This window comes from Plecotus auritus (assembly GCF_963455305.1).
Source record: "Plecotus auritus genome assembly, chromosome: 3".
Lineage (NCBI taxonomy): Eukaryota > Metazoa > Chordata > Mammalia > Chiroptera > Vespertilionidae > Plecotus > Plecotus auritus.
In genome coordinates this window covers 111,502,399-111,527,747 of record NC_137772.1, presented here as the reverse complement: position 1 = coordinate 111,527,747, position 25,349 = coordinate 111,502,399, and the positions used below count along the sequence as shown (strand labels likewise).

Sequence of the window (25,349 nt, the reverse complement as noted above, 5' to 3'; positions counted from 1 at the left end):
TCCCACCAGCAGTGCACGAGGGTTCCTTTTTCTCCGCATCCTCACCAGCACTTGTCGTTTGTTGATTTGTTGATGACTACCATTCTGACAGGTGTGAGATGGTACTACATTGTGGTTTTGATTTGCATCTCTCGGATAATTAGTGACTTTGAGCATGTTTTCATATGTCTTTTGCCTTCCTTCTGTCTTCTTTCAAAAAGATTCTATTTAGGTCTGTTGCCCATTTTTTTTATTGGATCATTTTTATTAAGTTGTATAAGTTTTCAGTAGATGTTGGAGATTAAACCTTTATCAGTGATAACATTTGCAAATATGTACTCCCATACAGTGAGCTTTCTTGTTGTTTGGTTGATGGTTTCTTTTGCTGTGCAAAAGCTTTTTATTTTGATGTAGTCCCATTTGTTTTTCTCTTTAGTTTCCATTGCCCTAGGAGCAGTATCAGTGAAGAAATTTCTTGGGCATATGTCTGAGATTCCTCTTCTGTGGATTCCTCTAGTATTTTTATGGTTTCCCATCTTATGTTTAAGTCCTTGATCCATTTTTAGTTTATTTTTGTGTATGCTGTAAGTTGGTGGTCTAGTTTCATTTTTTTGCATCTATCTGTCCAATTTTCCCAACACCATTTATAAAGAGACTGTCTTGACTCCATTGTATGTTCATGCCTCCTTTCTCAAATATTAATTGAGCCATGTGGTTTGGGTCGATATCTGGGTTCTCTGTTCTATTCCATTGGTCTATATATCTGTTCTTGTGCCAGTATCAGGCTGTTTTGAGAACAGTGACTTTGTAATACAGCTTGAAATCAAGTATTGAGATCCCACCTACTTTGTTCTTCTTTCTCAGGATTGCTGTGGCTATTCAGGGTCTTTTTTTTCCAGATGTATTTTTGGAGAGTTCTTTCTAGGTCTGTGAAATATGCTGTTGGTATTTTAATGGGGAGTGCATTGAATCTATAGATTGCTTTGGGTACTATGGACATTTTAATTATGTTGATTCTACCAGTCCATGAACATGGTATTTTCTTCCATCTGTTTACGTCTTCCTCTATCTCTTTTTTTCAGCGTCTTGTAGTTTTCCGCGTATAGGTCTTTTACCTCCTTAGTTAAGTTTATTCCTAGGTATCTTAATTTTTTTGGTACGATGGTAAATGGGATTGCTTTTTTAGCCTCTCTTTCTGTAAGTTCACTATTGGTGTATATAAATGTCATAGATTTCTTGGCATTAATTTTGTATCCTGCTACATTGCTAAATTGATTTATTAAGTCTAATAGTTTTTTGATGGAGTCTTTTTGGTTTTTTATGTACAATATCATATCATCTGAAAATAAGGACAGCTTTACTTCTTCTTTTCCAATTTGGATGCCTTTTATTTCTTTTTCTTGTCTGATAACACTGGCTAGTACTTCCAGCAGTATGTTGAACAGGAGTGGTGAGAGTGGGCATCCCTGTCTTGTTCCTGTTCTTAGAGGAAATGGTTTTAGTTTTTGCCCACTGAGTATGATGTTGGCTGTGGGTTTGTCATATATGGCTTTTATTATGTTGAGGTATGATCCTTCTATTCCCACCTTGTTGAGAGTTTTTATCAAGAAAGGGTGTTGTATTTTGTCAAATGCTTTTTCTGCATCAATTGATATGACTATGTGATTTTTATCTTTCAGTTTGTTTATGTGACGTATCACGTTTATTGATTTGCGGATACTGTACCATCCTTGCATCCTGGGATAAATCTTCCTTGGTCATGGTGTATGATTTTTCTGTTGTACTGCTGGATCCGATTTGCTAGAATTTTGTTGAGGATTTTGGCATCTATGTTCATGAGGGATACTGGCCTGTAATTCTCTTTCATTGTGTTGTCTTTATCTGGTTTTGGTATTAGGGTGATGTGGCTTCATAGAATGAGCTTGGAATTATTCCTTCCTCTTGAATTTTTTGGAATAGTCTGAGGATAATAGGTTTTAGTTCCTCCTTGAATGTTTGGTAAAACTCCCATGTGAAGCCGTCTGCCCCTGAGCTTTTTTTTTTTTTTTTTTGCAAGAAGCTTTTTGATGACTGCTTCAATTTCTTCCATAGTTATTGGCCTATTGAGGTGTTTAAATTCTTCCTGATTGAGTTTTGGAAGGTTGTGTTTTTCTAGGAATATGTCTTTTTCCTCCAGGTTGTACAGTTTGTTGGAATAGAGTTGATCATAGTATTTTTTAACAATCCTTTGAATATCTGTGGGATCTGTTGTTATTTCTCCTCCTTCATTTCTGATTTTGTTTCTTTGGGTCCTCTCTCTTTGCTTCTTGGTGAGCCTGGCTAGAGGTTCATCAATCTTGTTTTTCCTTTCAAAGAACCAGCTCTTGGTTTTGTTGATCTTTTTTATTGTTCCTTTGGTCTCTATGTCATTTATCTCTGCTCTGATCTTTATTATTTCCTTCCTTCTGCTTACACTGGGATTTTCTTGTTGTTCTCTTTCTAACTCTTTGAGTTGTAGGGTTATGTAATTTACTACCATTGTTTCTTGTTTTTTGCAGTAGGCTTGTGGAGCTATGACCTTCCCTCTCAAAACTGCTTCCATGTGTCCCATAGATTTTGGATTGCTGTGTTTTCATTGTCATTTGTTGCCATGATGTTTTTTATTTCTTCTTTGATCTCTCTGGTAACCCAGTCATTGTTTAATAGCATGCTGCAGGGGTCCTCAAACTATGGCTCACGGGCCACATGCAGCCCACTGAGGACATTTATCCGGCCCGCTGGGTGCCGCTGCCTGTCCTGCTTAGCAGCTGACTCATTCCGGGCCCGCAGTGCTCATAGGAATTTGTTCATAGTTTCTTTTTTTAAACTATAGTCTGGCCCTCCAACGGTCTGAGGGACAGTGAACTGGCCCCCTGTTTAAAAAGTTTGAGGACCCTTGGCATGCTGTTTAGTCACCACATGTTTGATTTTTTTATTGTTTTTATTGTAGTTGATTTCCAATTTTATGCCACTGTGATCTGAGAAGATGCTTGACATGATTTCTATCTTCTTGAATTTGAAGAGACTTTGCCTGTGACCCAATATATGCTCAATCTTTGAAAATGACCCATGTGCACTTGAGAAGAATGTATATTCTGTGGCTTTGGGGTGAAATGTTCTGAAGATGTCAATTAATTCCATCTGGTGTAGTGAGTAATTTAGGATTGGTGTTTCTTTGCTGACTTTTTGTTTAGAGGATTTGTCCAATGGTGATAGTAGGGTATTAAAGTCTCCTACTATGATTGTATTGCTGTCAATCTCTCCCTTGATATCCTCCAGGAGTTTTTTTATGTATTTGGGTTCTCATGTATTGGGTGTGTATATGTTTACCAGAGTTATTTCTTCTTGTTGGATTGCTCCCTTTAGTATTATGAAGTGGCCTTCCTTATCTCTTTTTATGTCCCTCACTTTGAGATGTAATTTGTCAGATATAAGTATTGTTACCCCAGCTTTTTTTCAAAGGATGAAAAACCTTTTACCATCCCTTCACCCTCTGTCTGTGTGCGTCTTTTTTCCTGAGGTGGGTTTCTTGTGCACAGCAGATATATGGATCATGTTTTCTTATCCAATTGGTTACCCTATGTCTTTTAATTGGGGCATTTAATCCATTTACATTTAAAGTTATTATTGATAGGTGCTTATTTGTCACCATTTTTATTCTTTACCCCTGTGTTCCTTCTTTGCTTCCTATATATATATATTTTTTACAGCAGACACTTTAGCATTTCTTGCATTGCTGGTTTGGTGGTAATAAACTCCCCTAGTCCTTCTTGTCTGTGAAGCTTCTGATTTCACGCTCAATTTTGATTGATAGCCTTGCTGGGTACAGTATTCTTGGATTCAGACCCTTCCTTTGCATGACTTTGTACATTTCATTCCCTTCCCTTCTGGCCTGATGTGTTTCTGTTGAGAAATCAGTCACTAGTCTGATGGGGGATCCTTTGTATGTAACTTTCAGTCTCTCTCTGGCCACTTTTAAGATTCTTACTTTGTTGTTGGTTTTTGCCAATTTATTTATAATGTGCCTTGGTGTCAGTCTTTTGGGGTTCATTTTACTTGGGAATCTGTGAGCTTCTTGGATTTGTGTTGTTTTTTTCTTCCCTATATCAGGGAAGTTTTCTGTCATTATTTCTTCAAGCAGGTTTTCTATTCCTTGATCAGTTTCCTCTCCTTCCAGCACCCCTATTATGCGGATGTTGTTTTGTTTTGTGTTGTCTCAAAGTTACCTTAGGCTCTCCTCTTGCTTTTTAATTTTTTTTCTAGAAGCTGCTCTACTTGGGTATTTTTTCCTACCTTGTCTTCTAGTTCACTGATGTGGTCCTCTGTTTCTTCTAGTCTACTCTTGATGCTTTCTATTGAGTTCTTTATATCAGTGATGTCATTTTTCATTTCTTCTTGGTTCTTCTTCATTTCCTCTTGGTTCTTACACATATTGTTGAATTTGTCTTCCATTCTTTCCATCCACCTTATGACCATATCTCTGAATTCTTTCTCTGACAGGTTGCTTGCCTCCATTTCCTTTACTTCCTTTTCTGGTGATACCTGCTTTTCTTTCATATGTGGGCTGTTTCTTTGTCTCCCCATGGTCTCTCTTCTCCGGGTGTCTGGTTATGTAGTTCTCTCTCTTCTGTGTTGATTTAAAGGCACAAAATACAACACAACCAGGTACAATGCACAAGGCACTGAACACAAATGTATTCACAATATTAATAACCTCAAGTAAAGGTGACCACCAGAGAAAGGCAAATTAGAGGGTAGGAGAGAAAGAAGAAGAGGAAAAAAAGGAGTGCAAAAATGAAATTGAGAAAAGGAAAACAAAGTAAGAGAGAAAAGAAAGAGAATAGGAAAGAAGAGGGGAGCAAACTATATATATATATATATGGGGAGAAAACTCCAATAGAGCAGCTACTAATCCCAACATATGCCAGCAACAAGTACCTGGACATGAATGCAAACTACAAACAATGACGAATATCAAGCGAGGCAAGGGAAAACAGAAGCAAAAAGCAAACAAAAACAAAACAAAAAGAATGAGCAAAACAATCTCACAAACAAGCATAAAAATCGATATAATCAATAATCAAGCAAACAACAACAAAAGGACAGAGAGAAAAACAATTTTTGGATAGTGAAGAAAGGGAAGAGAGAGGCGTGTATGGACTTGGAGCAGGGGATTGGAAATTAGCTATATAAGTAGCTAATTTTGAAATTTTAACAAAGGTAAAAAGAAGGAATAGGAAAAATCTAAAGCAGGAGTAGGATAAGAGAAACAGGACAACAAAAGTGGAAAAGTGAGGAAGAGAGTGATGGCATAAAGGTAAAGTTGAAATAGAGTAAAATGAGGGTAAAGGAAGGATGAAAATAGAATGTAGAGCACTAATCCCAAAGTAAAATAAAGATAAAATAAAATGAAACTTTTTTTAAAAAAAAAGGTTAAATAGTAGTAGTAATAATACTGATTGAAAATAAAAATGTATTAATTAAAAAGGTAAAATCAAGTGAGGAAAAAATAAAAAATATTAGTTTCTTAAGTAAAAGATGAAAAAAATAAAAATAAAAATGTGCAGTAGTGAAGGTCATTCACTTCCTCTACTGTTCTGTTTGGCATGCCTGTTTTCTAGTCAGGACAGTATTGAAGTTCCCTGAGTTCCACTGCTCCTCAGTGTTGTAAGCCAGTCCTGATTTTTAAGCAGTCAGTATGTCTTTATTTCTTGTATTCCTTTATTTGTGTTTACACAAGAGTCAATTTGTGATTCAAACCCTGGGTGGCGGTGTTTCTGGATTGACCTCTGAACCTATAGGTCCTCTCTAGCTAGTGTTTAGATTTTGTTTTCCCGGTGGCACTTAATACCGGTTTGTGGGAGTGGGTTGCTCCAGAGCTGGTTCTCTGATGGTTATTCCCTGCTCTGATCCCCATGTTCCAGAAAAATAACTTTCCCCTGCAGTCTCTTAGGGTGTCCCCAATTGGGTGATCCTATGTATTGGGCTTAGTAATCAGAAGCAAGGATTTAAAGAGGAAAAAGAAAGAAAAAAAGAGCCAGAGTAAGTGTGCGAACTCCAGGGCTGCGCGCAAGTCGGTGCAGTCTTTTCTTTCCCCTTGGGTCTAAGCAGCCGGCACACTTTTAAAATTTTTAGGCTGTCCTTTTGCATCCAGATCAAAATGGGTTGCTTTTTAGAGTTCCCTTCTGTTAGCAGCTCTGAGGACCCCCTTCCGCACTCACGGATCATGCTAGCCCCAATGGCCGCGTTTTTTTCTAGGCGCAGACTTCCCCAGGTTCTCCAGCTCCTGCTGTGTGCGCATTTCTCTCTCCTGCCAGGACCACAAACCTCACCTTATCCCAGGCAAAATCTGACCTTTCTGTGGTGCAGTGTAGAGCTCCTCTGAATCCGCGTGCTTGTGCCACTTGGGGACTGGTGTTCTCGGGTTTGAGCTGTTCGCTGGGTGCCATAGTGGTAGATTCCCCAGGCTTTTCAGGTGTCTGATAACATCCACTTTCCCCTCCAGATGGCGCGGTCTCCAAGTCTGAGCAGTCACTCCGGGAGGGAGCCCAGCAGCAGTGGGGGCTGCCCAGTCAGGGGAGTCCCATCCAGCAGTCCCCCACAGTCTCCTGGAGTATAGCTGTCTCTCAACTCACCAACAAACACTCCCCGTGCGACCACAAACTCTCCCTTTGTTTTCTCACTCACACACTATCTTGCAGCCTGCCTTCCCATTGGCAGCCATCTTCTAGCTCTAATCCTTGGCATTTTAATTATGATGTGTCTTGGTGTGGGTCTCTTTGGGTTCTTTTTGTTTGGGGTTTTGCACTTCCTGGACTTGTAAGTCTATTTCTTTAACCAAGTGGGGGAAGTTTTCTGTCATTATTTTTTCAAATAGGTTTTCAATATCTTGCTCTCTGTCTTCTCCTTTTGGTACCCTCATAATGTGAATGTTTGTAAGCTTGAAGTTGTCCCAAAGGCTCCTTACACTATCTTCATATTTTGGATTCCTTTTTTTCTTTTTTGTCTTCTGATTGTGTGTCTTTCATTGTCTCGTATTTCAAATTACTGATTTGATTCTCAGCATCCTCTACTCTACTGTTGAATCCCAGTAAATTATTCTTTATTTCAGTTAGTTTATGCTTAATTTCTGACTTGTCCTTTTTCATGTCTTTGATATTCTCACTAAGGTTCTTGAAATTCTCACTAAGATCCTTTAAAGTCTCACTAAGTCTCTTGCACATCCTTATAAGCATTTTTTAACTTTGTTTCTATTAGTTTGTTTGCTTCCATTTCATTTAGGTTTTTTTTCTGAAGATTTCTTCTGTTCTTTTATTTGTGACATGTTTCTTTGTCTTTGTATTTTGGCTGCTTTCCTGTCTTTGTTTCTATGTATTACTTAGAGCTGCTATGTTTCCTGGAATTGATAGAGTGACCTTGTGTAATATGTGTCCTATAGGGCCCAATGGTTCAGCCTCCCCAGTCACCTAAGCTGAGTACTCTAGTGGGCTACAGTCTTGTAGTTGATCATTGATTGCTATTGGCCATACTGGGAGGAATTGTCCTCCAGACCAATTGTCTGTGAGGACCAACTGCAACTATAGCAGAAGAGCTGCTGTACAGGAAACACCCCTATGGAGCAGGACTTGCTTTGGTGGGGCTTTGGTGCTCACTGAGTCTGTCCCTGATGGTGTCACTAGTGGATGTGTAGTGTTATAATCTAGTGTGGTATGAAGCTATCAATTGGGTTCACTGGCTCTGCAGTCTCCCAGGAGGTGCAAAGTCAACCACTGCCTGAGGCTACCCGGCAGGAGCTACAGAGTGATCTGCAGATAGCTGCTACTTGTGTTGGACTTGGAAGTGCCCAGGTGAGGCCAAGCTGCGAAGCAAGACAAGATGCTGTCAGTACTGGGTTTTGGGCCTCTTATTGATAGGTATGGGTCATGCTGATGCCAGATGCTGCTTGTTTGAGAGATTTTAGAAAAGTCTGAAGCCTGGGCAAGAACAGGCCATTCCTATGGAAAAGCCGCTGCTGCAAACTGGATGAGGCAGTGTCTCAGGGAATCACCAGAGCAGAGTGAACAGTGTGAGCCAGGTTGATAAAGATTCAGATATGGCTGACAGTTAGTTCTGCAATGAGGGAGGTCTCAGCATAGAAACAAAGAAGCCTGTGAGCACCCCTGTCTTGGAGAAAGCCACCCCTGAGTTCTTGCTCTGATGCCAGACAATCCAGTTTCTCTATGTAAGTTCTTTGGTCCCCAGTGCTGGAGCTCATAGGGAGTAAGTGCAGGTGAGTCTGTGTGTTGGTCCTTTAAGAGGAACTGCCTGGGTCTCCAGAAACCTCTGTGTCACTCAGCCACAATCCCCACTGGTCTTAAAGCCCCGAGTTATGGGGACTTCTCTTTCTGGCACTGGAAGCCTGGAATGAGGGAGCTGGTGTGGGGCTGGGACCCCTTGCTCCTCAAAGAAGGCCTCCACAGCTGAGATATCCCTCCTAATTAAAAACACGTTGGTGTCAGACCAGCCATTTCCACACCTCTGCCGCTCCTACCAGTCTCAATGTGCTTTCTTCTTTACTTCTCTAGTTGTAGGGCTTTTATTCAGCCAGATTTAAAGCAGCTCTGAATGATGGTTGTTCTGTATTTTAGTTGTAATTTTTATGTGGCTGTGGGAGGCAGCAAGTACTGCCTTTACTTACGCCACTATCTCGGTCTTTGTATCTATGGTATAACAGTATTTGAAAATGTTTGTGAGAAAGTATTTTACATATACAACTTCAATGAGACATTTTCATTCCTTCATCTTGCTGTGAAAATATAGTACAATAAACTAATTTTTAGTTATTCTGTTTATATTTTTAATTCATTGAAAGTGTTTTAAGTTGATCAATTTGTCTTAATAAATGACAAGGTTTCTTATCACATCATAATTTACTGACAGTGGATTCTGCCTTTGTAAGACTCTTTAGTTCTCATTATTGGACCTAGTCTACTGATCTGAGTCAAATAAAAATTACTTTTTCCTTCGTCAATTTTTAGTCAATACATCTTACTACATCCAGTTTTCATTGGTGTGGGATATTTTTCTGATAACATTCACCAGGAGGGTCCAAGTGTCCTTAATGTAGAATTCTTGGGTCCAATACATACATACATATATGTATACGTATACGTATACGTATACGTATACGTATATGTATATATGTATATGTGTATATATATTCTTTCTTTTATTTTTGAATCACAGCTGAGACAAAGATTCAGTTTTGGCCCAGGTTTTGGAACAGGTCACTTGCCCAAATGTCTCCACCACTCTCCACATCTACCTGCCTCCTTCGCGAACAGAAGGGAATTTTCTCAGAGCTATTTACAAAGTACAGGCAGACAAAAGCTACAATGTGTTTTCCCTTGTTCTGCTTGTAATTGTAAACCTCTTTCTCACTCAAATATCCTGGTCTGAAACCATTTCTCTGGTAATAAAAACAAAACAAAACACCAAAGAAAGAGTGTCAGTGGTAGGTAAATGAATGTTCAATTTATCGGAAATGACTCCATCTCTTTGCCTTTCTTTGGTGTTTAGTGTAGAGAAAGAATACTGTTCATTACCATGTGATTTTCATCTGTCTTCATTACCAAGAGAGACTCAGACTTCTTTCTTCACCAAACTAAAGCCTCTATTCTGGCTAAGTAGATGTGATCAGAAGAATTATGTGGAACTCTGGAAAAGGCTGCTTAGATGGAGCATACACGGCCATGTAGGACATTTATCCCTTTATCTTTTCTTCTTCCTGCCTCAGAAATGTGGACATCGTGGCTGGTTCAGGCTGGTGCCCCAGCAGCCATCTTGCAATAAGAGACAGCCTTCAGGATAGACACCAGCTAGAAGTGCTGAGGCAGAAAGATAGATGATACCCTCCTGTTAGGGTGGACAGTCAAGAGTCAGCAGGGACTGTTCACATACATACTTCTCTTACATGAGAGTGACAGGGATCTACCACTTGTTTGTACCTGTATCACCCAATCTTAAGGAAATTTCTAGCTTTGCCTTCAAATTCTGTGAATTTAGTTGAGTAACTTCCCATCCCTGGGGGACATTCTCATATCCACCATGGTGGATGCAGTAGTGACATCACACATAGTATTCTAAACACCTCATACCTTCACACACTCCACATACATGTCACTTTCTAGTATTTACTGAGCCTCATTTTCTCTTTGAGGAACTACCCCTTGGTTTACAAGGTTAAGTGAGGCTAAAACCCTTTCATGACTGCAAAGAAGGGGGGCCTAAAAAATCGTTGGAGCACCACCACCCTATGAGGAAGGTCAGAGGGTGCTCCTGGCATTCCCAACAACACCTTTCCCAGAGATCTGGTAGCCTGGACTGCCTATAGACTGGGTGCAGGTTTCTGCAATTTCTTGTTCAATGCATCTTTGTACAATTGTGAAACTGAAGACCAGAGAGGGGCAGGGATAGGCCCAGGCTACTCAGAGGCAGAATGCTAACCTGAAGGGAGAGTTTGGGTTTCCTAAACCAGGGCTTCACTCTGCACATGGGATTTGTTTTGGGATGAGAGACACCCAACCACCCAACCTCATGTGGGGTCACTTCTTCTGGGGATACACACAGACACACACACTCACATCAGAGGAGATGGCCTTATGGCATAAGGTCAGAGGAGAAGTAAATCTTTGGCTGGTGACAAAGCCAAAAGCAGAAAGGAAATAGAGACAGCTCCACCACAGGACAGGAGTATCCAGTCTCCTAGAACATAACCAGGATCTATAACATGGGGAGGGGTGGTGGGGGCCCATGGGGGCAGGCTGGCTGGGGGGAGGGGCTGTAAGAAGTTGGCCAGCCAGCCCCACCCCCATTGGGGTGGGGGGGCAATCAGGGGCGGGGCCGGTTGGGGGAGGGGCCACGGGAGGTTGGCTGGCTGGCCCCACCCCGGGATCAGGCCAGTTTGCTGTCCGCAGTGGGCATCATAGTGATTGGTCATTCTGGTTGTTCTGGTTGTTCTGGCATTCCATTCGCTGGCTTTTTATATATATAAATTGCATCAAAAGAATAAAATACCTAAGAATAAATTTAACAAAGGAGGTAAAAGACCTGTACTTTGAAAACTATAAGATATGGAAGAAAGAAATCAAAGAAGACTCAAATAAATAAAAGGATATATCATGCTCATGGCTTGGCAGAATTAATAGTATTAAATGACCATAATTATTCAAAGCAATCTACAGATTTAATTAAATCCCTATCAAAATATGAATGGGCACATATTTAGATTACAGGTTCAATTCCCTAGTAGAGGAATGTTCAGGAGGCAACCAATCAATGAATCTCTTTCACTAGATGTTTCTCTCTCTCTCTCTCTCTCTCTCTCTCTCTCTCTCTCTGAAATTAATAAGCATATACTCACATGAGGATAATTTTTTTAAAATTATGAATTACATTCTTCTCAGAACCAGGACAAGAAATTCTAAAATGTATATGGAACTACAAATAGCCAAAGCAAACTTGAGAAAGAACAAAGTGGGAGGTATAACACTCCCTGGTTTCAAACTATGTTGCAAAGCTATCATAATTAAAACTGTGTGGTACTCACACTAAAACAGACAAATAGATAAATGGAATAGAATAAAGCCCAGAAATAAAACCTCACTTATGTGGTCAATTAACCTACAACAAAGGAGTCAGGAATATACAATGGAGAAAAGACAGTCTCTTGAATATGTGGTGTTGATTAAACTAAACAATTACATGGGAAAAATGAAATTGTACCACTCTCTTACACCATATACAAAAATAAATTCAAAATAGATTAAAGACTTAACTGTAAGACCTTAAACCATAAAACTCCTAGAAGAAAACACAGGTAGCAAACTGTCTGACACCAATCAGTCTTAGTAATACTCTTTTAGCTATGTACACTTGTGCAAATGAAGCATAAGCAAAAATAAAAAAATGGGACATTATAAAACTAAATCGTTCTGTACATCGAAGGAAACCATCAACAAAACAGAAAGACAGCTTACTGAATGAGAGAATATATTGACAAATAATAAGGGGTTGATATCCAAAATATATAAGGAACTCACATAACTCAATAACAAAAAAATAAACAATCTAATCAAAAATGGCCAGAGAACATGATGAGACATTTTTCCAAAGAGGACACAGATAGACAACAGAGATATGAAAAGATGCTCAACATTACTAATCATCAGAGTCATGCAAATCAAAACCACAATTATATATAATCTCACCCAGTCAGAATGGCTATTATAAAAAAGTCAACAAATAACATGTGTTGGTAAGGATATGAAGAAAAAGGAATTGTGGGATTGCCAATTGGTGCAGCAACTATGGAAAACAGTATGGAGATTCTTCAAAAGACTAAAAATATATCTACTATATGAACCAACAATTCCATTTCTAGGTATTTATCTAAAGAAAATAAAGCACTAATTTAAAAATATATATGCAGCCCTATGTTCATTGCAGTATTACTTACAATAGCCAAGATATGAAAGCAATCCAGGTGTCCATTGATAAACAGATACAGAAGATGTGGTACATATAGGATAAGGCAAAAGTAGGTTTACTGTTGTGAATATGTAAAATACAGTTTATTCTTGTATTATTAGTTACTAATTACTAGAGGCCCAGTGCATGGATTCATGCACTGGTAGGGGTGTGGCCTGCAGGGATCAGCAGCTGTGGGAGTGTAGCTCATCCTGGTCAGCAGAGCTGCACTCCCACTGTGGGAGTGCAATGACCACCAGGGGGCAGCTCCTGCATTGAGCGTCTGCCCCCTGGTGGTCAGTGTGCATCATAGTGACTGTTCAACCAGTCGTTCTGGTTGTTCCACCATTCGGTCACTGGGCTTTTATATATATAGATTGTATTATTTTCCATACAAACAACAGTAAACTTATTTTTGCCCCACTCTGTATATACAATAAAATATTACCTAACAATAAAAAAAATATTGCCATTTGTGACAACATAAATGGATCTACAGGTTATTATGCTTAGTGAAATAAGTCTGACAGAGTAAGACAAATACTGTGTTGTTTCACTTATATGTGGAAAGTACAAAAACAAAACAAATGAACAAACAAAATAAAAACACACTCCTAGATACAGAGACCAAAGTGATGGTTGCCAGAGAAGAAGGGAATGTGGGATGGATGAAAAAGGTAAAGGGGAATAGTCAATAATATTGTGGTAAGTTTGCATGGTAACAGATAATTACTATAAATAATGAAGTAATCACATTGTCAGGTATAAAAATGTTGAATCACTATATTGTATACCTAAAACAAATATAATAGTATAACCAGCTATATTTAAATAAAAAATAAATAAATAAATAAATAAATAAAATACAAGGACAAGAAACCACCCAGTCATAACAATGGGCTACTTCATCTAATAGTATCCCTTAATACTAGTTTGTTTAAGATTGGGTAGAACATCTTTCTGCAGGGGAACCGATCTAAGTACTAGAGTGTCTCTGGCCATGACCATCCTTGGAGCCATTGTTCCTCCTCCTAATCCAGTCATTTTCTCCAAATTGTGCTCCCCTCACCCCCTGTGAGGCTTCTGTTTCTCCTAGTAGACAGTCCCAGTCCTGCCAGCCTTTATTAGAGGTATATGGTCCATTGCCCTAAGCCCCCAGCCCTCTCAGTCCACAAGGAACTTTGTTTTCTCAGTCTATAAACCTGGATTGTAACCCCACTGGTGCAGCCTACTGGATCAGCAGTTGCCACATTTGTGCTCATCATCAAGTGAAATTCTTTGGGTCTGTCAGGAAAGCAACGGATTTGGCCATAAAGTCTGAGATCCTCAGTGTACAATTCAGTGTCAAGTGACCAAGGAGCAAGTTCTGAAAATTCTAAGGGTCTATGCCAGGAAAGGAAAAGATAACAGGATGTCAGGGTATTATAAAAGGAACATAAAGTTAAATTTATATTAGAACAATATTAATGAAAAATCATTCAGTATATTTGAACTGTTATCATTCAGTATATCTGAAATGTTAGTCCTTGGAAAGTTAGAGATATATAACTTTTATTTTGTAAGGAGATTTTTAAATCTCTGAAAAGACAAAGTCGGTTGCTTAGAATAGTGGTCACTGACCAAAGAGTGGCAAGATGAGCACAGAAAAAAACAATTATCACTAACTGGAAGAAGCTGAGCCCATAACTATCCTCAAACAGAGAAAAAATTAAGATATATAAAAAGTCCTTATAAACCAGAAGAAGGGAAACCTCTCTAGGAGAGCCTGTTTATTAACTTTAATTAGCAATGACTGTGGAATCTGTGGGATTCTGAACTTGATTCAGGATGTATGCAGCAATGAGGAATAAGGCTACTTTTGTTTCTACCTAACAGCAGAAGAATTGATTCAGGGGAATCTGATGGTCAAAAACTGCCTGGAAAAGTCAGGACTACACCAACATGGGGGGAGGGAGGACATCTGAAGTCACACTTAGTCATCAGGTAGAAAAAAACGGTTCAACTGCAAGAAGGTGTGCTCACCCAAAGGTGGTGGATGATGCTTGCTGAAAGAGAGACCTGCAGCAGAGCCACTTCAAGATGATATATAAAGAAGGCAGATGTGTTATGACAAAGCCAGTCCAAGCCAAGGTGGTACAACTTATGCATCCAGGTTTTTTAGATGGGGACGGGGTGGAAGCCCATTAGGTTCAAAGAAAGGCATGGCCTTTGTCATTCGTCTGAGCCTGAACCTGCTTTGGGCCTCATTCAGCCCAAGCCTGGACTGGGCGATCCCCGCCTTCCTTCCTTTCATAGCTCATTGCCAGTGCTCAACCTCTATGATGTGGATTAAGTCCCCTCACCTCACTTACCCCCCACCCCACCCCTTAGGATCAGCCATCTCACCAGCACCAGCTGTGCACTTTCGCTCCCCCTAACCCCCTACACATTGTACTCTTGGCATTGCTCCCTGAGCCATTCTAAAGTTACTTAATCCATACTTTATTCCTGCCTCCCAGCGTGTAGACCCTCTGTCCTCAGCTTTTCAGGGAGAGAGTCCTACATTTCTGTTCCTTCCGACTGTGCCAGGGTGTAGCCCCAGTAGAGCCCATACAGTGAGTAGCGGTAAGGGAAGTGCCTCCTTCCTTCCCAATAATAATATAATCGGGCCCAAGAAAGGCAGTCTGTAAAGAAGGTTCTGGAAGATTGCCCTGCTTCCTGAGATTGGCCTGACCCATCTCCGAATCCTGGATAGGACTCGTGACTAGGCATTGTGTGACCGAGGCCTTCCGAGAGGGTTGGGGTTAAATCTTCCTGGACGCTAGGGGCTGTGAGGGTAAGGACAACTACGTTTATGAGCTCTGAGGACTTCAAGCCCCGACGCAGGAATACAGTTGGAGGCGAAAGGCAACTGGGCTGATTGATATCCCTTCCAGCAGCACAGGCGGCTGGGCCTAAGGAACGCAAAACTACATCCCTGCGGGGAGGCAGAGACAGAGACACGGAGAAACAACAAAATGAGATCCAGTGGGGACAGGGCGGCGGGCACCGAAACTGCAGCTTCCATTCCAGCCCTGCGAGCTTCACCTCTCCCACTGCTGAGCAATGGAACCTCCCACCGCTACGTTCTCGGCAGAAGCCCGCCCTCTCGAGAATTAACCCTGCCCAACTAGTTGCGGCTGAGGCTGCCCAGCAGAGTCCAGCAGAAGCGCGAACCACCCTGGACCGGAAAGTGGGAGCTGGCCGTGGTGCTGACCGCGCAGCTCGGTGTGGGGAGTGGCTCCTGAGCAGACTCAGACAGCGTCCTGTGACACTCCCTGCCCCAGCGGTAAGTCGCCAAGGCCCGGAGGGCGGGAGGAGGGGGAGGGAGGGAGAGCAGTGATTTGGAAATTTTTGTGCGTTCTTTCGCATAATGTGAGGGATGGTGGAGGGACTAAGGTCTATGCCCTCTTCACCCTGTGGTGCCTTGTGCGGATGGTTGGGGTCTGGAGTCTGGGGACGATGATCCTTTTAGGTCTGCACTAGGGAAGGGAAGAAACCCTCTGTCCGTGGTTGCCATTGCGGGAATTGGGAAAGAAGAGATAAGACTGGACATATATTCTGTTGGTTGGGCAGGCCAGGAACACCCAAAGACTCCCTTAGAGGAGGTGGGCCAAAACCTTTGCTCTGCAAAGAACCCTTTGTCTCCCCAGCATGGGGGTTGGGTGAATTAGTGATGCTCACTGCAGTTTCTGCTCTGTTCCCCTACCCCACACCCACTTGAGAACACGGAAGCTTTTCCTCCCCACAATGACCTTCACTTCATCCATCGAAGAGATCTCTGCTTTCTTATCACCGCCCACCTGGAAGTTGGGGGTGGAGCAGGGGAAAGCTTGGCAAATACCAAAACTATTAGTCAAAAATATTTTTATGTCTTGAAATCATTTCTCAAGGTTTTTATTTTGCTCCGTGAAACACCCAGTCACTTTCATGTTAAAGGGGAAAGAAAAGCACAGAATTGCCTTACCAAAGGGAAAAGAGAATCACAGGCTGTTGAGATAAAGTCAGTCATCATGAAGAAAATCAGCCAGTTAGAATTATTTTATTTGCTCCATTTGCAATAAATCTATATGTATGTGCATTCTCTGTGTAAAGCATTGAGAAAGAAAGATTTATACATATGGGATATCTCTGCCACACATTTTTTCCATTGGACACTGCTCTGGCTCCTAACCTGTACTCTTGCCTCTACTCCTGCCCCAACTTTCCATTCTCACTTACAGTGGGAGTAATCTGTTAAAACTGAAAATTGGCCCATGTCACTCACCCTTCATGTCTGGCTCCTGATGGCACATAGGATAAAGGCCAAGACTGCCCCCTGACACTTCAGGCCAGGTATGGTCTACCTTGCCTGTCTCCTGCTTCATCCCACTGCTTGCTCTGGTCACCTGGGCCTGCTTTTATATCTTTAACTGTTCTCCCTCCCGTGCTCCTCAATGCCTTTTCTCAGATGTTCCCTCTACCTGGAATATGCTCCCCTCATCTTTTGCCTGGTTGTCTTCAGCTATCTTTTAGATCTTGGTTTAAATAATACATCCTTGAATCAGAATTGATTAAGTAAGTACATGGTGTGGTCCCTGTTTTCATGGAATATGCAAGTTCATTTTAGGGGTGAAAGACTCAATCCAGAGACCCATCTTAGAAAATGATGTGCATAAACTGTAGAATTAAAAATTCCAGACCCAACATCCTATTTAGGAAAGTTAGATGTCACTATATGGCTAAGATGTCTCAAAAAACATAAATACTTCATTTAAATAAGTAGAGCTCTAGTTACTACAGTTGGAGTCCTGAACCTTTGAGAAATTTTCTGTGAGCTTTTCTCTTTCCTTCTAGTTGTAGAATTTCCACTCAGCCAGCTTTCCTGTGGTTCTGGATGGTGTCCGTTCTGTCTTTTAGTTGTAGTTTTGAAATTGTTGTGCGAGGCAGCAGTTTAGGTGCTTACCTATGCCGCCATCTGGGTTTCTCTCCCTGCTCCTTTTCTTATCCTTCAGTTAAAAGTGTCCTGCTGCAGGGGAGGAAGCACTGTTCAGGTGGGAAGTAGAGTGGAGAACTCCAATGAATCTCTGCAATGCCAGTTTTGCCACACTTTCTCATCCTTTTTGGCTTTAATGTTGCCTACTGGGCTGTGAGGCAGCTCCTCTTCCTGCCTCTGGGTCCTCATGTTAAAGCATTTCAGAGACTCTGGAGTTGATTCTGGTCAGCTTATAGCTGTCAAAACAGCTCTCTGGAGGTAGCTATGAGGCTTCCTTGTCAGTGAGTGTGAAAGGTGTGTAGGCTGGCAGAGCCTTGCGCTTTCACACCTGCTTCATTCCTCTTTCACAAGCTGTGGCCTGAGAGGAAGTGAATTCAGGTGCTCTCTATGGAGCAGTGAAAGAAAGTCAAAGAAACCAGCCCCAAATTCTCTTCTCTAAACTCTCCCTGGCCAGAATGACAGAGGCCCAACTTGTAGATCACTCACTGCCGAGGGGAAGGACTGAGCATGTGAAGTGGGCACCTGTAAGGGTGCAGAGGGGGAGCTGGGGTGGTTCTCAGGTCTTGCCTTCTTTTGGTGTGGTCTTGTGGGTCTCTAAATACACCCCAATGTAATATATTTAAAAATAAACCCTTTCTTCTCTCCCTCAAACCAGCTCTTGGCACAGGCCCTTTCCTCATCTTCGCTCAATTCTCCATTTCCTTGCCTTTCCCCACTTCTCATTGTTCCTTTCTCTTGGCATGAATCCAGGCCTCAGTGTTTATAACTTCTGGCCTGCTTCTCTTTCTGTATTCAGTTGCTGAGTCCTAGTGTTTCTTTCTTTGAAAGACCATATAATTTGACATCTATTTTTCATGCTTATGACTACAGCCTCCATCGGGACCTTATCTCTATACAGTCAGCCCATTTTAGCTGTCTCATTTGAGTCCTCTTTGTTCAGAGCCTCCCTCTTAATTTATTCTGTCCCTACTCAGATGAATGGTATAGACTACCAACTTCTTTATGCCACTGCTTCCATTCACTCATTCAGAAAACTTGCATACTTCTTTGTTGATCTCAGGGTAAGGCCAAAACCCTCAGCTGTGCGAATATAATCAAATTGGTAGCTATTTCACTGCCTTCTCAGTTCCACACCCAGGACAGACATCAACAAGAGATCTCAGCACCTTTGCCCACTGAACTCAGACTGGGCATCAGAAACCTTCTCTGGATGGCATTCCAAGCATCAATATATTTCAGTTAGGCTGTGCACAAAAGGTGACACATACCTACTTTTTCAGCCATGTTGTTCTGTGCCTATCCAATCTGCCTGTTCCTGACCTCATGCTTGCCTCCTCTCTTTGGCTTTCTAAAATGATACTCTCTGTCATCTCAGTGATCAAGCTCTGCATGCACCATCAGATGCTTGACTGTGTCTTGCCTGATGGCATCTGTGCAGATTGAGTCTTGCCTCCTCAAACAGATGCAGCAGTGCTAGAGGACAGTATATGTACCTTTCCCTCTGGCTGATGGCCGACTCTATCCAATCCAGGAAGCAGGCTTGAGTTTCCCTTTGAGCTTTGTCTCTTAGACATAGGCAGCAACTTTTTTATTTAATTATCTGCTCCATTCACTTATAAGGGCCATGATACTTCCTTATAAGGATGTGGTGCTATGTGTAGAGTGCCTGGGCCTGGTAATAGGAGTCTGACTTGGCCAGACATCTCTGAAAGGATGCTTGGGTGAGTCAAGAGATCACAAATACAAGAGCATCAGACACTTCTGCAATTATTTTGGGTACTACTGTTACCTTTAGTCATGTGACTTAACTTCTCTCAGCATTAGTTGTCTATAAAGGCTAGATAGTGAGCATGGATGGGCTGCTCCCATCTCCCTCTCTATCACCTCCAAGGAGGATCCAAGCTTAGATGTAAGAGTTCAGCTCCAACACCACTGTGGGCTAGAACCATGGATGCTAAGTGCCTCATGCTTTCCCCCACAACAGCTAACAGCACTGGAAGCATGGAGCTAAAGAGAGGAAAGACTTTCATCAAATCCAGCCTTCACATTTCTCATGAGAAGTACCCAGGCCCAGCAGCGGCTGCCCCAGCCCGGGACGATGCAGACCCCTGGTCAGTTTCACCTGGAGGGCAGCAGCAGATCCATGGTGAGAGAGGCCCCCAAGCCAGTCCCAATACCCATGGATATAACATATGCTCCAAAAAGGGGGCACAGCCAGAGCCTGAGGGTGGTGCCACAGACCTCTGTGGTGCCACTTTCAAATTGGTATGGAAGAGCAAGACTCACAACAGTGTGCCTGAGGCTGGCAGGATGGTTGCAGCCACAAGGCAACTGATAGGCAGCACGAGCTTCCCAGGGCCCTCTGGCAGCCAGCGCATTATTGATTACCACCACTTTGTGCCCCAAATGCCTTTTGTGCCAGCCGTGGCTAAGAGCATCCCAAGGAAGAGGATTTCCCTGAAACGACCCAAGAAGTGCTTTTGGAACCTATTCCACATTCATAGAAACAAGACTGAGAACTTGGCCTCACTGGCAACCAAGGGAAAGAGCCTGCCTTCCCCCAGAATCCTGTCAGAGGCAGGAGGGCAACGAGGCAAAGCCTTCTTCCCCTTGGGAGAGGGACTGGATGGCTTGTGCCATGACCTACCTGACAGTGAGTTCCTGCCTGACTCCTCTTTCGACTTCTGTAGAGCCCTGTGTGAGGACGTGGCTTCACTCAAGAGCTTTGACTCACTCACAGGCTGCGGGGAGATCTTTGCGGATGAAAGCTCAGTGCCATTCCTGGAGCTGAATGAGGGCCTGGAGAGCTCAGCCAAGTCATCACAGGCCCTTGAGAGCAAGGTTTCTAGTGGCCCCTTCCAGGGCAGCGTGGAAAAGCTGGTGTCTTCTGCCCAGGATGACATGTCTGACTTTGTCAAGTTCTGGGATAGTGTGAATTACTCTGTGAGGCAACAACAGCGCAACCTACTGGGCCCATGGCTGGAGGGTCCTCAGGGAATGGATACATCCCAGCCTGGGCTTGATTCAGCTGGGCTCATTGAGTTCCCTGTGTGTCCCTGCAGAGATCTCCTCAGTGGCTCCAAAGCCAGCTCCATAGACACAGGCACCACCAGGAGCGAGCAGCCAGAGTCTGTGTCCACGAGTGACGAGGGCTACTATGATGCCTTTTCACCTAGCCTTGAGGAGGATAGGAAGGAAGCCCTGAGCCCAGGCACCCCTGCAACTGCCTTCCCTCAGGAAAGCTATAGTGGAGATGCCCTCTATGAGCTTTTCTGTGACCCCAGTGAGGACCCTATTGGCCTTGATGATGACCTGTGCGTGTCTGAGAGTCTGTCAGAGCCAGCACTGGGAATGCCACTGTCTATTTGCAGCTTCCACATGGGGACAGAGGAGAACTTGGCCCCGGGACCAAGCCCTGACCTGCTCAGCCAGGGTTTCTTGAAGAGCTCCTGGAAGGGCAAGGAGTGCCTGCTGAAGCTCTGTGACACTGAGCTCACCATCACCATGGGTATTGTCAACTGGCTTCGCCGTAGTCCTGAGCTCCATGCTCCTCCTATCTCAACCCCTGGGGATCCTGCAACCCCACTCAGGGGATTGGTGGAGAATCTGGAAGCTGACTCTGAGAAGAAAGGCCCAGGTCTAGTGAAGCTGGATGTCAGGGGGGCCTATGCCTCAGATGTAGGTGGGATCACAGTCAGCTCAAAACCTGGTAGGCAGGAGCTGTGGGTACATTCGGGTACCAAGGGCCTGCTTGCTGGAGAGAGCAAGGTCTTAGCAGGGCCTGAGCAGGAGACCAGCTCTCTGTCCAGCGACCCATCTCTGAAGTGTGTGCAGGTCTTGGGGGAAGAAGGGACACGAGGTTGCCATGAAGGTTTGTTCTCTTCTTTGGGATCTGCAATATCCATAATGACAGGCACTTCTAGTAAAAATAAGGTCAAAACCAAGATCATAAACCCCTTTGTCTGGCCCCACTCCCAGGAGCTCAGGGTACCTGAGAAGATGGGGTGTTTTCGAGATCAGCAGAGGCAAGGTCTTAGGGAAAGTACCCTGGATACCGAGCCCTCCCTGAAAGGTTGTGTGGCCCAGGTTGCAGCCCTACAGATCCACCCAGACTGCAAGCCCTATTCTGTGCAGCCGCCAAGGCAGGACACGAGCAGTAGTCTCTGTAGGCAGCCTCAGGCCAGGGACATTACTGTTTTGCAGCAGAAACAGTCTAACAGCTTTCCTGGAGTGGCTTCCATCTGTAGCCTCCCCTCCTTGACCAGCCCACTCCACAGCCCACTGGATCAGAAGTGCCCAGACTTTTTCCTGGACATAAGCCAGCTCAGGATGGAGCCCACCAGGCTGGATGCCCAGGCCCATGCCTCAATGGAGGAGCAGTATTTGTAGCTCAGCTTGAGGGCCATGAAGCAGGTGGCACCTAGGGGTCAGTTGAATTTGTAGTGCTCTTGGCCCTGCTACCTGGCTGAGCCCCTGGAGCCACCTGTCAGGACTTATGAGCCTCACTTCATCATAGCCAATATGAGAGGGTTTCCTCTGCAAGTACCCAGAAAGCTGCTGCAGCTTCCTGACTCACAGGGGCCTCCTCTGCAACCAACCAGAAGTAGAGGCCCCCAGGTCAGCCAACGTGGAACTCCCACTGCAGGATGGCCTTGTAGTCACCAGGAGCTGCATCTTTGTGGCCACATTCAAGAGAACCTAAGATGAAAACCTCTATCCTTTGTCCTTGATATGAGAACTATGTTTGGAGGAGATGGGTTGGCAGGACTCAGGCAAGTAGGGCAGGGCATTTTATTGTTGAGGCAGAACCCACAAGCTAATCCAGACCAGGTACTGACAGCCTAAGACCAAGGAAAGCTGGGAAGCTGCCAGTACTTTCAAAATGTGCCTCACTGATTTCCTACAAGGAAATAGTCTATTCCCAGTGTTGGCTGTGAAGTGGCTACACCTGGCTTCTCCTTATACAACATGCCAGAGAGGAGCTCAGGCTTGAAACTGATGGGAAGGAAACATCCATATTGTTAATGGGAAGTGGAGGAGCCAATAAGTTTGCATAAGGGTTGAGAATAATAAATGAGTGAGTGTGGGGTCCAAGACTCAGATGTGGGACATTGAGAGCTGGTGACAGGCAAGATACAGGGCCACAGATGAGCTTTGGAGTACCCTCTGACCCCACCCCAGCCTGCTCTCTGCCCCCAGAACAAGCAGCCATGAAGTCCTGGGAACCTCAAAGGACTTTTCCATGGGAATAAGAAGAATCAGCTTCATCTCAGCAAGAGCCTTGAACAAGCAGATACCATATATTACTGTGCAATATAGCCACCTGCTCTCTGGCCAAAAATCGCCCCATAAAAACAATAATTTCCCTCAACTTACACTCTTTAATGAGAGCCATGGACAGCATAATGTTTGGGAAGAACTGATTGATTCTCCACATCTCTTTCACTTGGGCCCTCTAAATCATCAGGATCCTTGCCTCCCCCTTCAGGAAAACTTACCTTTAAATGGGACTGGACCTCTTTCATCCCCCTTCTCCCAAAGCCACAACACATCCATAGCACTAAACATTCAGAATAGAAAGAGAAAAGATGACCCATGTCCTCATGAAGAAGAGGCATCCATTCTGTCCAGTGTTGGGACATGAGGTGTAGCGAAAGACTGCCCATCAGGGTTCTCTGTGATTAGACCCCACCTTGCTGACACACCACAGTGAGACATTAAGGATGGGATGCCACAGGCTGCCTATGCCATTATTTCTACAGGAAAGGTCAGCACTGAAAGGGGGTAGGTCAGGTATGGGGTGGAATTCCAAACTGAGGTATGCAGTCTGACAGCTAACCACAAGCTGTGCCTCTCCTGATTGTCTGAGGCTTTGTTTCAGGTGAGAAAATGCTCTGCAGCCCTCAGTAAAAACTGCTTGCTGGGGTTGACTGTGCACAGGATGCAGGTGGCACGTTGTAAGCTCTAAAACTTATATCAAGGTTCCTGAGCAGGCCCATCCAAACCTGGACACTGAGGAAAGTCACAATGATTCCTTCTCTCAGGCCTGCCACAGATGACCCCAACAGTGTTATTGGGCCTGCCTGCATCAATAATGAATCCTTCACCTCGTCCTTGCATCAGCCTAAGTTCAGTTGTCATCCTCAGTGCTCAGACATGGAAATCAAGGACAGAGTGCTGATGTGACTTGTAGAGAGCCATCTGGGAAGGCACATGGATACTTTTTAATTCTTATCAGCTGAGCCCAAAAGCACTGGCAGAATCCTGTTATCAGTACTGATTTCTTATCCATGTACTTGGAATAAAGAACAAAAAGGACCTTGACCCACCCAAAATAAGGAGCTTACTCAGATCCTGATGAATAGGATTTGGGCACACCCGAAACTCCTTTTGATCATAAAATCCCTTTTGGAAACCAATAAATATGCTGTGTTGTCTGAGGTGTGTGTGACTGTCTCTCTGTCAGAGGGCAGGAAGCCACCCGGCACCCAGCTTGAATCTATTTCTGTCTCTTGTCTCTTTCTTTCTCTAATTTCTTAATCCCCAGCTCCTCCCCGCAGGAACCTGTCTTTCTCCCTTTCCGTGCGGGATGCGGAAAAGGAAGAGACACCACACCACATTTGGCACCCGAACAGGGACCTGAGTATGGAGGGAAAATAGGCGAGGGGTCACTTCCGCAACGTGCGCGCAGATTAAGGTAAGTTTTTGGGAAGTGTATTGTGTATTGTGAATTGTGAATTCACTTGAATAACCGGGTATAAACATGGGTAATTCAGAGTCTCGGAAAGGGGATTCCTCCTCCTCCTACTCCTCCTCCTCCTTCTCTTTATCCCCACCCCCCCTTCACCCGCTGCCACTCCTGCCGCTGCTCTTAAGAGTCGGCCTAACAAGTATTTACCTCCTAAATATGAGCGGAAGCCAGAGATTGAGAAAAGGAGATACAAACATTACCATGAGCGAGATGATTTAGATGATGAGGAAGATCTTGCTCACAGTTTTGAAAAAACCACCCTAACCCCCCGGCCTTTACGGCCAGAAACTGGCACACAGCCAAATATGAAAGTAACTACAACTGCTGTGCCACCGGTACTATCCCCTTTACAGCTGACCTTACAGGAGGCAAGACGAGCTGGAGAGGATATTACAGGATTTTCAATGTATCCGATCCTAGAAAGGCCAGACCCTACCAACCCAGGGCAGATACTGAGAGTGCAAGAGGCCATTCCTTTTAAAACCCTCAAGGAGTTTAAAACCTCTGTCTCCACGTATGGCCCCACTTCTCCATTTGTCTTGAGCTTGATTGACACTGTAATTAGTGAAGCTCTGCCTCCTCAAGACTGGCAAACATTGGCTAAGGCATGTCTTTCCCCTGGAGATTATTTACTGTGGAAATCCAATTGGACTGAAATTAGTGAAAAACAGGCAGCTAAAAATCAACAACAAGGTGTGCCTATCACTCTTGAAATGTTAATAGGAACTGGAACATGTAGCAGCTTACAGGCTCAGATAATGTTCCCTTTGCAAGCTTATCAGCAGATAAATATTTGTGGCACTAAGGCTTGGAGGGAGTTGCCCACTAAGGGAGAAAAAAGCATGGACGTTACAAAAATTATACAGGGGCCAGAGGAGCCCTATCAGGACTTTGTGGCATGGTTGCTTCAGGCAGTAGACAGAGTGGTTGGAGATTCCAATACGGGATCCCTGCTAGTGAAGCAACTGGCTTTTGAGAATGCCAATAGGACATGTCAGGAGGCATTACGCCCCTACAGAAAAAGGGGGTCAGTTTCTGAGTTCATCCGTATTTGTGCTGATATTGGGCCATCCTGTGTTCAGGGAGTGACTTAGGCTGCTG

The 25,349-nt window shown here is 43.6% G+C and overlaps 2 protein-coding genes across 2 annotated transcripts in view; one reads left to right on the top strand and one right to left on the bottom strand.

The window, feature by feature from the left end:
- The window catches only part of FAM168B (family with sequence similarity 168 member B), a 416,235-nt gene that overhangs the window by 44,699 nt on the left and 346,187 nt on the right, over positions 1-25,349 (bottom strand). The gene's annotated exons all lie outside the window — the stretch shown is intronic.
- Positions 15,671-23,998, top strand: AMER3 (APC membrane recruitment protein 3). The gene is made up of 2 exons (XM_080660821.1): positions 15,671-15,811; positions 19,482-23,998. The coding sequence occupies exon 2, from the start codon at positions 19,499-19,501 to the stop codon at positions 21,884-21,886; it is 2,388 nt and encodes a 795-aa protein (XP_080516947.1). The 5' UTR covers positions 15,671-15,811; positions 19,482-19,498; the 3' UTR covers positions 21,887-23,998.

Coding starts and splice junctions, on each gene's coding strand:
- AMER3 (XM_080660821.1), top strand. CDS start 19,499: ATGGAGCTAAAGAGAGGAAAGACTTTCATCAAATCCAGCCTTCACATT.